The sequence below is a fragment of the Ceratotherium simum genome, chromosome 34 (assembly GCF_057802395.1).
Source record: "Ceratotherium simum simum isolate JZ-2026a chromosome 34, ASM5780239v1, whole genome shotgun sequence".
Taxonomy (NCBI): domain Eukaryota; kingdom Metazoa; phylum Chordata; class Mammalia; order Perissodactyla; family Rhinocerotidae; genus Ceratotherium; species Ceratotherium simum.
The window spans coordinates 21039119-21053874 of NC_141933.1; the positions used below are offsets into that span (position 1 = coordinate 21039119).

The 14756-nt window shown below is 36.5% G+C and overlaps 1 protein-coding gene across 3 annotated transcripts in view; it reads left to right on the top strand.

Moving 5' to 3' along the window:
• The window catches only part of CKAP5 (cytoskeleton associated protein 5), a 100454-nt gene that overhangs the window by 24341 nt on the left and 61357 nt on the right, over positions 1 to 14756 (top strand). For all 3 annotated transcript variants that reach the window (XM_087423022.1, XM_087423024.1, XM_087423023.1), the window contains exons 2-5: positions 8625 to 8698; positions 9167 to 9360; positions 11085 to 11291; positions 14008 to 14179. In XM_087423022.1, the coding sequence (XP_087279148.1) occupies positions 8642 to 8698; positions 9167 to 9360; positions 11085 to 11291; positions 14008 to 14179 (630 nt within the window). In that variant the 5' untranslated portion in view covers positions 8625 to 8641. The remainder of the gene's footprint in view (positions 1 to 8624; positions 8699 to 9166; positions 9361 to 11084; positions 11292 to 14007; positions 14180 to 14756) is intronic.

Sequence of the window (14756 nt, forward strand, 5' to 3'; positions counted from 1 at the left end):
TTGCTGTGTATATTGAAAACAATACTACATTTTCCTAAAGAGATCATTCAGGCTTTTAACTTGTGTGACTTTTCATGAAATTCAGTTTTATTCTACACACCTTCCATTTTATACTGACTCTGAGGTTCCTCTTCATTGCTTCCTAAATATGTTCTGAATGTTCCTCAGGCTTTTACTTTCCTTTGTGATAATGGTTAGCTAAAATTTGCAGGTAGAGGCAAAGTTTAGCTTTCAAACAAGTGGTCACTTTAATGCCCCATCCCCAAAATGTTCTAGAATTATAGACAGAAATTTAGAACTAATATGAATTATAGAGATCATAGTCTACCACCCTTTCATTTTTCATTAATCTCACAGAAGGATTTTCCTTTTCAACTTTCAATGGAATAAGGGTTGCCGGGGGAAAGTGTTGGACTGCACGGATAACCCCAAATTACAATTAAAATCGTAGTCATTCGTCTCTTATCCAAGAGCAGGTTAACAGTGTTTTAAGGCTTGATTATTAGGCAGCTGCTGCTGAGGGATGATTCTCCCTTACCAACTAACTGTATTTTAAATTTCTCTAAATTACCTAAATCCTTTTAGAGGCAAATAAACTTGTCTTTCACACATACTCTCATTTGCCCCTTATATTTTTATTGAGTTAGGTAATCACCCGAATAAATCTTATTATTGATAAAGTGTGAATAGTTGTCACTATAGATAATCTAGAAACCATATGTAGGTAAATTTCACCTAACTAGGAATCAAGAAGCCGCTTCTAGACCAGTCTCTCCTACTTAAGTGACCTTTGGCAAGACACTGAACCTCTGTTTCCCCATATGTAAAAGGAAGATAGTGATACTAGCTTTATCCTACTTCTTTTTTTTGAGCCTTGTGAGGATAGAGATTAATAAGACAAAAAGCTCTTAATCAAGAGAATCTTATAGTTCAGTAAGAGTTGCATTACTAAGGATAATACAAAAAAAGAAAAAGAAACCAGAATGAGATAATATAACAGTGTGCTTGCATTTACCTTATGAAATACATAGAAGGGATTAAATGTCTTCATCACTAGATTCTCAAATAAGAGAATGATTGTAAAAGTACTTGTAAAATATGAAGTGCTATTGAAGTATAAGATTGGTATTAACTGTTGTTATAAGTAGGGACTTTGGGACAATTGTAAACAGCACCCTAAAGTCTTTGAAAGTAAGGAATCTTCATGTACTCATAGAATTTGAAAGGTCGTGGGGGCCGGCCCATGGCTTAGCGGTTAAGTGCGCGTGCTCCGCTACTGGCGGGCCCGGGTTCGGATCCCGGGCACGTCCTGACGCACCGCCTCTCTGGCCATGCTGAGGCCGCGTCCCACATACAACAACTAGAAGGATGTGCAACTGTGACATACAACTATCTACTGGGGCCTTGGGGAAAAAGAAAAGGAGGAGGAGGATTGGCAATAGATGTTAGCTCAGAGCCAATCTTCCTCAGCAAAAAGAGGAGGATTAGCATGGATATTAGCTCAGGGCTGATCTTCCTCTCACACACACACACACACACACACACACACACACACACAGACAGACAGACAAAAATGATTGTAGACAACTTGGAAGGAAAAATAATCACATCTTTATTTTCACTAACATTTTAACTGAAATTTTAACAGTTTCTTCAGTTAAGAATGTAGGCAATAAACCACAATAATAGTAGAAGAACTCATGCTTTTGTCAGCAGTAGAAATCATTTTCATAATCACATTATGTGATATATCAAAATATTTTTGATCATCATAACTTCAGAATTACAGTAGTTATTAAACCTGCTGCTAGGGCCGGCCCGGTGGCTTAGTGGTTAAGTGGCTAAATTCCGCTACTGGCGGCCCGAGTTCGGATCCCGGGCACGCACCTACACACTGCCTCTTCGGCCATGCTGAGGCTGTGTCCCACATATATATAGCAACTAGAAGGATGTGCAACTATGACATACAACTATCTACTGGGGCTTTGGGGAAGGAAAAAAAAAAAAAGGAGGAGGATTGGCAATAGATGTTAGCTCAGAGCCAGTCTTCCTCAGCAAAAAAGAGGAGGATTAGCACAGATGTTAGCTCAGGGCTGATCTCCCTCACACACACACACAAAAAAACCTGCTGCTAGATTTTATTTAATGTGTTAATGAATAAGCCTATATATTCACATGTAAAAATATTTTAATAACTGTATTTCAACATAATTTAATGTAATCTTAAATATTTTATATTATGCATTAAAAATATTCTGAGGAATATAGACCTCAGAATATAGACAACCCCTGGTGTCTATAGACTTCACCAGGGGTTTATGGCACAAAAAAGAACCCATTTTGTAGACTCTTAAGGCAAAATGGGAGGTAAATGGTACTAATTCCATTTTATATTTGAGGGAACAAGAGAGAGAGACGTGGTCTTGCCCTCAAGTGTTAACCAGTCCAAATTTAAAAAAAAAAGCAAAAGCCATAGTTTCAGTTCTTTATTTGGTCAGTGCATGAATAAAAGTAAAGAAGGTAAAGCAGCTGTAGTAAAATTGTAGGAGGTCTGTGTGTTATGTGTAATGTATTTTAGTCTCTTTCAAATATTTATTTATTTTTTTGCTGAGGAAGACTGGCCCTGAGCTAACATGTATTGCCAATCTTCCTCTTTTTTTGCATGAGGAAGATTAGCCCCGAGCTAACATCCGTGCCAGTCTTCCTCTATTTTGTATGTGCATCGCCCCTACAGCATGACTGACCAGTGGTGTTGGTCCGCGCCTGGGTTCCAAACCCACGAACCTGGGCTGCTGAAGTGGAGCACGCTGAACTTAACCACTAAGCCACGGGGCCAGGCCCTCTTTCAAATATTTAATTTATGACTTGTATTAATATCATTTTTAAGTAACTATTGTAAGTAAAATGTCTTAACTAAATTCAGTTTTGGGTATTTATGTTTGCTCTTTTAATCCTATAAAATTCCAAAATAAAGTCAACTGTAATTTAGAAATGAAATAAATATTTTCAAATTGGGAATGCCAACGAACACTGATAATGATAGTAAATTGCTAACATTTATTGAGCCTTTGTTAGATGCCAAGTACCTAGTCTAAGAGTTTTACGTGTACTAACTCATTTAATCTATACAAGAACCCACTTTACACACAAGCATGCTGAGGCTTTGCCTAAGTAACTTACCCAAGGTCTCACTTCAAGTTTGAAGATAGAGAATTCTTTCTTTTTTCTTTTTAATTTAAATTTTTTAGGTTCGCAGGCAGAAATAGAAGGTAATAAAATTTTTCTCAAATAGCAAAAACTCAAATCTGATAAGACTGTTACTGCTTCTTGGATTATTGTGGGTATTTTTGCTTCCTCAGCAGACCTCACTTGATCATTTTATATGTGCCAGGCATATATGGTGCACTGAGTGGCTCATCTACCTGTCCTGTAAATGCTGGTTTCATCTGAACTCTATCCTGGGCCCTCTTCTCACTGTGTATTCTCCCTCAGTGCTGTCATCCATCTCCTTGGTTTTAATTACATTTATCTACTGATAAGTTTTAAATTTTTGTCTCTAGCCCGGATCTCTCTCTTGCTTGAATCTCCAACTGTTGCTCACATCTATACTTGTCTAGCGTGCATCTCAAACTTAGCTTGTCCAAAACTTCATCTTCATTTCTCTCTTACACCCTTTCTACATTCATTCAGTGAAGACATTCTTTGACGTTCCTTATAGCTCTAAGATCTATCTCCTTTTCTCCGTCTCCATTGCCACCACCCGTAGGTCCAGGCTATCATCATCTTTCATTTAGACTACAGCCTTCTTTTTTTTTTTACAATTTTATTTATTTATTTTTTTCCCCAAAGCCCCAGTAGATAGCTGCATGTCACAGCTGCACATCCTTCTAGTTGCTGTATGTGGGACGTGGCCTCAGCGTGGCCAGAGAAGCGGTGCGTCGGTGTGCGCCCGGGATCCGAACCCTGGCCTCCAGCAGCGGAGCGCGCGCACTTAACCGCTAAGCCACGGGGCGGCCCTAGACTACAGCCTTCTAACTGATTTCCTTCCATTGTTGCTGCCTTCCAAGCCATTCTTTACATTGCTTTTACATTTACATTACATAGTCTTTGAAAAGTAATTTTCCTACTTACAGTCCTTCAAGGTCTCCTTTTACCTTTGGGATAAAGTCCAAATTCCTTAACATTGTTTACAAGACCTTCCAGGGCCTGATCTTGACTACTTTCTAGGCTGACTCTGCATCCCTGTACTTTCCTTGTTGCATTTTATACTTTAGCCTTTCTGAAATTTTTTCATTTCCCCAAACCACCATAATAAAAGAAGTTAGAAGAGGTGTATGGCAGTTTCTGAATGCTTATCTCCATTTCTATACTTATCTCTGAATGATAAGTTTGTGAACTAGTACCAGTCTTGGCACTACACTTTGAGTAGCTTTGAACTATAGTAAACCACATGGGTGAATTTTACAAATGAAATATTGAATGAAACAAGTTACGGAAGACTACAAACAGTATGATAACATTTTTCTAAAGCTCATAAGTGTAATTAATTTTATTGTTTAGGAATATGTGGCTGTGACTGGCATAGAAGTAAGCAAACTTCAGGAACATACTTCTGTGGGAAGAAGGATGGGTGGGGTAGGAAAGAAATGCACAGGTGAAGTAATAAAATGGTAGTGTTCTAATTTTTAGATTGGGGGCAAGTCAACTTGTCAATTTTATTGTAATGCTTTATAACTCATATTTTCTTGTATATGTAAAAAAAATTCTAAAATTAAAATGATTATGAGGGAAAATTAGTGGAGCAGTCCTTTTTTTGTTAGTATATCAATCCTGGAAGAAGAAAACACAAAGACAGAGCAAGAGTCCCCAGTGTCACATGTATACACAAACACTGTATCCATTATTACAATGGCTGGGGAAGTGTTGGTATGCAGCAAAGCCTTTCCTTTGAATAGAAAGAAGCAAAATCCTAAACACCGATTTTTTAAAACTCAGGCTATAAAGTAGTAGAAGCCATTTCAGAAAGTATAGCACAATGGCATCTAAATTTTATACGAGGCAGTTAGGTTGGATAGCCTTTTTCTTCATGTTTCTAAAAGGAACCAACAACAACAAAAAAACGAGTATTGCAGTGAACTCATAGAATACTGAGAATCTAATGTTATTGTTCACATTCTCTTGGTTGGAAAAGGTTTTAAAAGCTTTCATTGAGTATTTCTCTTTGAAAAACAGTCAGGAAAGATTGCTTTTGCAACTCAAACTTGTTCCAAGAAAGTAACTTTAGACCAACGCAGGCTGCACATTGGAATCACCTGGGAACTTAAAAAAAAATTAAGATGAAATTCACATAACATAAAATTAGCCGTTTTTGTTGTGTTTTGTTTTGTTTTTTTGTGAGGAAGATCAGCCCTGAGCTAACAGCCATGCCAATCTTCCTCTTTTTGCTGAGGAAGACTGGCCCTGGGCTGACATGCATGCCCATCTTCCTCCACTTTATATGGCATGCCGCCACAGCATGGCTTGACAAGTGGTGCTTCAGTGCGCGCCTGGGATCCAAACCGGCGAACCCCGGGCCGCCACAGCGGAGCACGCGCATTTAACCACTTGCGCCACCGGGCCAGCCCCAGATCTGATCATTTTTATTGTATTTGATAAATATATCAGTGTACAATTATTTGAGTTTAAAAAAAAAAAAGACTGGTCCTTCACTGTAGAGTTTGAGAAGTACTGCATAGTTCATTCGTTTTCATTTCTATATAGTATTGCACTCAGTGAATATACCACTATTTATTCATTCTCTTTTTGATGAACTTATTCTCTTTTTGATGAACTTATCGAATGTTTCTGTCTTTTGACTTGTATGAACAACAGTGCTATGAATATCCTTCTATAGGTATTCTGGTGCAGTTGACATCAGTTTCTGGCGCATATACCTAGAAATGGAGTTGCTGGATAGTAGAGCATATGCATCATCAACTTAAGTAACGGAGTACTATTTTCCAAACTGTTGTACTATTTTATCTCCCACCTTTGCTGTATTCGAGTTCCTGTAGATTCTCTATTAAGGTTTGACTCCTGCTCTAAAACACACTGCTATTGTTTCATAGGGTCCTGGGGATTTTGGAGAGAAGTCTTAGTGAGAGTTCCACTTACTCTAATAAACTCTTACAATTCAGTCTTTGAGTGTATACATTTCCCTGGGATATTTCCTACATTTTGATAGGAGGGAATAAATTGTAAAGGGAGAGGCAGAGACTTTGCATCTTAGTGTGATCTCACTACCTACCAGCTTTGTTGTTTTAGGTAAGTTACTTAAACTTTGTGAGCCTAGTGTATAAAGTGGGGAGAATATTTTTCATGTAGTTGTTGTTAGTACAAAGTACAGTACTTGATTCATAGTAGACACCATCAAGGTATATATTCATTAAACAAGTATTTTTTGAAGATGTATTTTATATCAGACCAGGACTGGGGACAGAGAGATAAGCAGGTTCTCTTCTATGTTATTTATAATCTTGAAAAATCGGAAACAATTTAAATGTCCAACGCTAGGATTGATAATTATGGTACGTTGATAAGATGGAGTGCTATGCAGCCTTTAAATAAACATCATGTTCTCAAATATGGGAAAATGTGACCATATAAGAAAAAAATTACAAGAGGGTTATCCCTGTCTTTTTCATATAATTTATATACTGCATGTACATTGAAAAAAATCTGGAAGGATTCAAATGTATACACACTTCGTTGTTCATCCTGGTAACTGGTGGTGAAATTGTGTTTTAATACTTTCCTTCCTATGTATTTTCTGTACTTTCCAGATTTTCTGCATTTAACATACATTACTTTTATAATCAGAAAAAAAGGTGTTATCTAAATGAATAGCATAAAGTTGTTAAAGGAATGTTGACTATAAACCTCACTAACTAAAAAGTGGTTTCAAGTTTATAAAGGAATAGTTTATTTAGGGATTTAGTTTTTTGCTAGGTTATGTTAACATTGACTAGAGGCGTATTTACCAGAATTAGGTAGAGAGCTGGGTAGCGTCAAGATTTTTCCGTATTGATTTTCTGTAAGGTGGTTTAGGTTAACAGTTAAAAGTATGACTTTCTTTAAAACTGTTTTCTTGGGCCGGCCCCATGGCTTAGCGATTGGGTGCACGCGCTCCGCTGCTGGCGGCCCGGGTTCGGATCCCAGGCGCACACTGAGGTACCGCTTCTCCAGCCATGCTGAGGCGGCGTCCCACATACAGCACCTAGAAGGATGTGCAACTATGACATTCAACTATCTACTGGGGCTTTGGGGGAAAAAAAAAAAGGAGGAGGATTGGCAATAGATGTTAGCTCAGAGCCAGTCTTCCTCAGCAAAAAGAGGAGGATTAGTATGGATGTTAGCTCAGGGCTGATCTTCCTCACCAAAAAAAAAAAAAAAAAAAAAAACAACTCTTTTCCTGCCCTTTTAAAAGGGCAAGTAGCTCAGCTCTTCAGTTTTTATTCTAACTTTGTCATATATCTAAAAAATTCCCATTTGGGAAAATATATAAGTATCTCTCTTTTTTTTAAACAAGTATCTGTCCCTTCTAGATTCATTTAGATTTTTTTTTTTTTAATTGATGTTTTAATGGTTTCTAACATTGTGAAATTTTGGGTTGTACATTTTTGTTTGTCCATCACCACATATATGACTCCCTTCACCCCTTGTGCCCACCCCCACTGCCCTGGTAACCACAGTCCAGTTTTCTCTGTCCATGTGTTGGTTTATATTCCACATATGAGTGAGATCATGCAGTGTTTGTCTTTCTCTTTCTGGCTTATTTCACTTAACGTAGTACGCTCCAGGCCCATCCATGTTGTTGCAAATGGGACGATTTTGTCTTTTTTTATGGCTGAGTAGTATTCCATTGTATATATATACTACATTTTCTTAATCCAATCGTCAGTCGAGGGACACTTAGGTTGCTTCCACTTCTTGGCTATGGTGAATAATGCTGCAATGAACATAGGGGTGCATAAGCCTCTTTGGATTGTTGATTTCAGGTTCGTTGGATAGATTCCCAGTAGTGGGATGGCTGGATCATAGGGCATCTCTATTTTTAATTCTTTGAGGAATCTCCATACCGTTTTCCATAGAGGCTGCACCAATTTGCATTCCCACCAGCTGTGTATGAGGGTTCCTGTTTCTCCACATCCTCTCCAACTTTTGTTGTTTTTTGTCTTGGTGATTATAGCCATTCTAACGGGCGTGAGGTGGTATCTTAGTGTTGTTTTGATTTGCATTTCCCTGATGATTAGTGATGTTGAGCATCTTTTCATGTGCCTGTTGGCCATCTGTATATCTTCCTTGGAGAAGTGTCTGTTCATTTCCTCTGCCCATTTTTTGATCGGGTTGTTTGTTTTTTTGTTGTTCAATTGTGTGAGTTCTTTATATATTATGGTTGACTTTTTTTCTTTTACTTTTTAAATGCTCTATTAATGGAATTAAATGGGCATTTGACCAAAGAATTGTTGGTACATGCATGGTGAAATAATAATCTCAGATAAGTTATTTTGTCTCAAGAGACTGCTTGATTGCTAGAGTTAATAGTATCAATTTTTATCTGACCACAAATTATTATTAATTCTAAGGAGAAACTGGAAGCACAATGGGAGATGACAGTGAGTGGATGAAACTGCCAGTTGATCAGAAATGTGAACACAAGGTAAGAGTTTTCTGGAACTCAAACCGCAGTGTCATTGGCTTGTTTTATCAGCGTGTATACTATATAGGTTAGTATAAAGCTGCCTAATGATTACACAATACAACTGAAAAACAACATACTTGGGAGATTGGGCAGTTTCAGCAAGATGATTTCTCATGTTTGTATTGTTACCTGTTTAATGCCATATTACAAAGAAGGAATTACTAATACTTGGATGCAAAGTGAGATACATTTTTAGTAGCCTGTAATGAATTCTAGATGGCCTTGGTAGAATATCATAAATATTAAAAGTTTATTAGCTAATCTTTTTTGAAAACGATCTGAATTTCTTAAACTCTTTTCTTGTTTCTAATCATGGGGTCCTTGGTTCAAATTGCCTGGTATAGGGTAGTCATTTTTAGCCCCCCACCCCCAAATTAATAATAATATCATTAAATTTTGTTTTTCAAAATACTACTTTTCTTTTAGCTATGGAAAGCAAGGTTAAGTGGGTATGAAGAAGCCCTGAAGATCTTCCAGAAAATAAAGGATGAAAAGAGCCCAGAATGGTCCAAATATTTAGGATTGATCAAAAAATTTGTGACTGATTCCAATGCTGTGGTTCAATTGAAAGGATTAGAAGCTGCACTTGTTTATGTCGAAAATGCCCATGTAGCAGGAAAGTAAGTGGTTTCTTTCCAACTATTCTGGTACAAACCCTGTCTGGTACTACAGGGATTAATTTATGTGTGTTGATGGATCACTGTCCTTAGGTATTAGCACTTTTAGAAGATACTATTTTCTTACTTTCATAGCTCCTTGATACTTGTTTTTCATTCAGTGTTTATCTGCTCTCTGAAGTCTAAATGGTATATGAGGTCTCTAAAGAGGAGCAAATTAGAAATCAAATCTTGAGTTTTTACTTTAATGTTTGATGAGCAAGTGATTTTCCTTTTGAACCTTTTGTATGGGAATTACTCTAAACTAAGAGGGAAAATCTTTAGTAACTTTCAGAAGAAACTGAGGTTGTTAGCAAAGGAATTACCAGAATTTCACTGAAAACATTTGGGCATTACAAAAATCTTTTTCTACAAGGGTTCCCAGGTAGGTGATCTTAGAAACACATCTTTCTCCCTGTGGTCATTAGGCATTTTTATCTCTTACTATGAGAGGTAATGCTAACTAAACAACTTCTGTGACTCTTGCCCTGTTTGACTTGAGCTGTAGATGATAGAGGTTTCTAATCACCCCACTGTCCCATACTTCATAATCCTGATTTTTCTAACACTACTCTTTATGTCATTGAAAGGAGGCTTCCATAGGGAAAAAAACGGGGGGGGGGGGGGCTTGACTTAATTGCACAAGAAATACATACTTGACTTACTTCAAAGATTATACCGATAACGACGATCATTAATTTGACAGTTTGTTAACCAGCATCACCAAATTGCCCTTGCCATTAATGAGACCGTTGCTTTTTTATTTCATTTTTCCTCTGATACTAGAAACTTTTTTGACAAATGCTGCATGTAATCCAACCCACTCACTTCCTCTAATTTCCAGTAGACAGGTTTTACTTAATTTAGAAGAGACTCAAGCAATAAAGTTAATGTCAAGTCTTTCCAAGGAGTCAGGAGCAGCCTTTTTTTATTAAAGGTATATATCTATTCCCTCTGTGAAGAAATTCTCTTGTCCTAAGAAGTGTTTAAAATGACTTTTTAAAAAAATTTCAAAAAAGCGAGAACTCTGTAGTCCTATTTTGGTAAAATATATCTGTCTGTCTGTCTGTCTATCTGTCTGTCTATCTATATACATATAGAAAGACTGGAAGGATGGATACCAAAAAGTTAAAAGTAATTTTCTTTGGGTAGTGGGATTTCAAGGGATTTTTGCTTTCTTGTTTGAATTTTCTATATTTATAAACAGAAACTGTGGTTCTGTGTCATTGTCTGATGTGACATGTCTTAAGCTTTCATGGTTTGCATGAGGTTTTTTTTGATGTTCTTGTAAATGAGTCTCTAATTTTTAAATTTATTTCTGGGGCTGGCCCAGTGGTGTTGTGGTTAAGTTCGTGCACTCCACTTCAGTGGCCCAGGGTTCATAGTTTGGATCCCAGGCGCAGACCTACGCACCGCTCATCAAGTCATGCTGTGGTGGCATCCCATATACAAAAAAAGTGGAGGAAGATGGGCACAGATGTTAGCTCAGGGCTAATCTTCCTCAGCAAAAAGAGGAAAATTGGCAGCAGATGTTAGCTCGGGGCTGATCTTCCTCACTAAAAAAAAAAAAAATTATTTCTAAGCGTTTTAAAAAGTGTTTGTTCCCCCCTTTCCGTGACTTTTTTCCAGCTCTTTCTACTAAAATGTGTTTTTGTGTGTGGGGTGGTTGTTTATAATCTATATTACAGAACCACGGGAGAAGTTGTGTCCGGTGTCGTAAGTAAAGTGTTCAACCAACCGAAAGCCAAAGCCAAGGAGCTAGGCATTGAGATTTGTCTGATGTACATAGAGATTGAGAAAGGAGAGGCTGTGCAAGAAGAACTCCTAAAAGGCCTGGACAATAAGAACCCCAAGATCATAGTGGCCTGTATAGAAACACTGAGGAAAGCCTTAAGGTAAGACTTTTTCTTTTTGCTTTAGTTCTGTTAACTAGAATTTCTCAATTGAGTTTGAGTTCTTGGTTTAAATAGAAATGAAAACTGTTGGACGTAACTTGGCATGCCACACCAACCAGGAAAGTGACCTGGAAAAACTAAAGTCATTCCTCAAATGTGGCACTTTGTATTCAGTAATTTTATCCTTCAATGTGTTGCATAGTTACATCATCTAAATCCCTTCCTAATGAAGATGAGCAGAGGATGTTTCTGACCTGTTCTCAGATTATGAATTGGCCTTTTCATGGAAAAGCACCCTTTAGGGTATTTAAGCAGCTCTTTTTCTCTTGTTATCCTCAAGCATAAATTTATGACTTGAAGTGTTGGCTAAAAACATGGTTTGTTGGCTAAAGCAAGTCTTTGTTTAGGTGCCTTTTTAGTAAAGTAGAAGCAAGTGCTATATGCCTTTAAACAGAAGCACAGCAACAGCAAATAGAAAATAACTCTTACTATTATGTAATAAGTTATTTTCAACCCTGGAATTTCTCGTTGTTTGGCAGTGAAGTTTTTCATGAATGGGATCTCTTTCAGGAACAAGTGGCTGTAATTTGCTATGGAAGTCTGAATTAGACAAACCACTAGTTTGTTCTGATTTGGCAGTCCTTCTAATCTGATATCCTGTCCCCACTATATCCACATGAGATACTTTAGAAAGCAGCTCTAGTGAAATCCTGAATGTGTGACCTATGGAAGTGAAGATCTTCCCAACTCAGCTCTCTTGTGATTTTCTGTATCACCTACTTCTTGGAGAAAATTCTTCCTTTGGTGTTTATCTTATGTGAAAGTATCAAAATTTTTAAATTTTGTTAAACTATCCTCAATTAAGTCTTAAACTTTTACATTGTCTTTCACTTGGTTCATAATGTTCTTTTGTAAAATTTGACTTTCACTTAGATTCTGTGTAATAAATTTTTCCTCGTTTCTAGTCTATTACAGTATAGTAGGCATGTGTTTTTATGAGTAGTAAATAGTATGCTCCTTCTAGCATCTTAGAAATTTAGTGAATTGACTTGATTATCAAGACTGTGCTTGTCTCAGTAGATCTGTCCTTAGTGTTGGATCTCTTAGTAAAAATATATATTATAATCTTCTACTTTGAAATTAGAAGTTTCTAATCTAGAATGCTGTAAACTCTGGTTATTTCATTTTTAGGCTGACTGGGAGAATAAGGGTAGAAAAAGAACAAGTTAGGGATATATGTCCCATCCTTGTGTGGTTCTTTATTTGTCCTAAAGCATCTCAGAATGTATAGTGGAACTAAATAGCTCTCTGGGACCTTCAAGAACTTTGGGCCGAAGTGTTCAATCCTAGGTTCCAGAGCTTCCTCAAGCTATCTATATTAGTGATAGCTTCAGGAGACCAAAAATATTCTGTGGCCCCTAAAACGGGCTTCTAAAATCCTTTTTTTTCTATAGTAATTTGCTTAGTATCAAAATTAGGTTTTGTTTTGTTAGGTGTCTATTTTCCCTGTGGACCTGTTTCATCTGTTTTTTTGATATCTTTCAAAAGTAGGCCAAGATAGAGAAACAAAAAAAAATCAGATGAAACAGCAGTAATATAAAGGAAGATGAAGAGATCCCAAATATTAGGTTCTTCAAGCACCATGATGAGTATCCTTAAATGGAATGGGTTATCATCCCCATAAGTTCTTATTTTTCCTTTGGTCTTAAAGGTCGACTGAACCGAGTTAAAATGTTCTTTTCTATTAAAATAAAAGGGATTTTAAAGGAAATCTTGGAGATCATCTAGTTTATTTTCATGTTGTAATATCTATATTTAAACTATATTATATTATTAAAAATATAGTAAACTATATTTACACAACCAGGTGTCGGGTGTTAAATATCGCTTTCTAGGGAGAGTATTTTCACAGTCTCCTCCTTTACCTGTGGGAACATGTCAGTAGCTATTACTGAAAAATCTTATTGCATTTGTGCACATGAGAGAAATTTGTATACTTCAGATAATAGATAAATAGTATATATCGGTCCTGCTCCACAATGTCTGTGTTTTTTCATAGCTAAATCTCTCTTGCTTCAGAATTTGTTATTCAGAAATGTTAGCAGTGAATCAGAAGGCTAAATTTGGCCAGTTGGGAACTTAAAAATACAATGTGCTACCTTTTTAAAAGAAGCCAGAATGCACCTGTTTTCCCCATGGAAAACTGAAGCAAAGAGAGATTTAAGTTGCTTGGAGTTACAGGCTGATAGCTTTGACGTCAGGAATGAAACACACACTGCCAGGATTAGTGATCTGTTGAGTTGAGTGAACTACCTTAATTATAAGAACTATTAAAGTTTATTGAAAGTAGATTTCACTTATCTAAATATTTATAAACTGATTTGTTTATACTTTTAAGCTTTTATGTGTATATACATATATATTTAAGATATTACAAAAGTATTGGTCCTTTATAGATTTGAATTATTTCTAGTCTGGTTAGCTTTAAGATGGTAATATTATTTTGGACCCTAGACATTAAATAATATTCTTGGAAGAATGACATCTGAACATAGATGTGGTTATGAGTTCTTTTTTTTTTGCTGCCTTAAAAAAAGTTAACCTATATAACTCTATTAATATATGGGTATGGAACTATGTTTGAGTGAATGAAAGCTAACACTTTACCCAAGCATATTGCATGTTGACAGTTTTTTTTCCAATTTTTTACTTCTAGTGAATTTGGTTCCAAAATCATCTTGCTTAAGCCAATTATCAAAGTGTTGCCAAAACTCTTTGAGTCTCGAGAGAAGGCTGTTCGAGATGAAGCCAAACTAATTGCTGTGGAGATTTACAGATGGATTCGGGATGCTCTGAGACCCCCATTACAAAATATAAACTCTGTCCAGGTGAGGAACAAAGTTTTTGGTTGTCCTTGCGTAATATGAAGATATTTCCTTCCTGTCGTTGTTAATATTCTGTCCTACAAATAGTTATTTTTCATTGTTAATTTTGAAATCAGTTGATTTTTCTGAGCATAGCTGTCTCTGCTGTTACTTTGTCCTCTCACGTTAAATACCATGCATTCAGTGCCTCCAGTATGTTAGTGTTGAATCTGTAGCAGTTTAAGAGATTCCTTTATAGTGCAGTTGGGTGGCAGGACTTAATATCTGTTTGGACAAAATGCATTTTATCTGGGTTTTTTTAGTACAATTGATTTTGGAGACTTTATCTGATATAAATATATCTGAATTCATGAACTAATGAGAGTGTCCTAAAAAGTGGATTTTATTCTTTTTCTAAGTGCTTAGTCATACATCTTCAGTGTATGACTTCAGTAAATATGTCAGTTTGACTTATGCTACAAAATGTATACAATTTAAATTTATCTTTTCTTGTTTGCCCTGTTAGAGCCACATAAATAAGAAATTGGGTTCTGATATATTAGTAAATATAAATGTGAAGTTATGTTCTCTAATGGCAGAG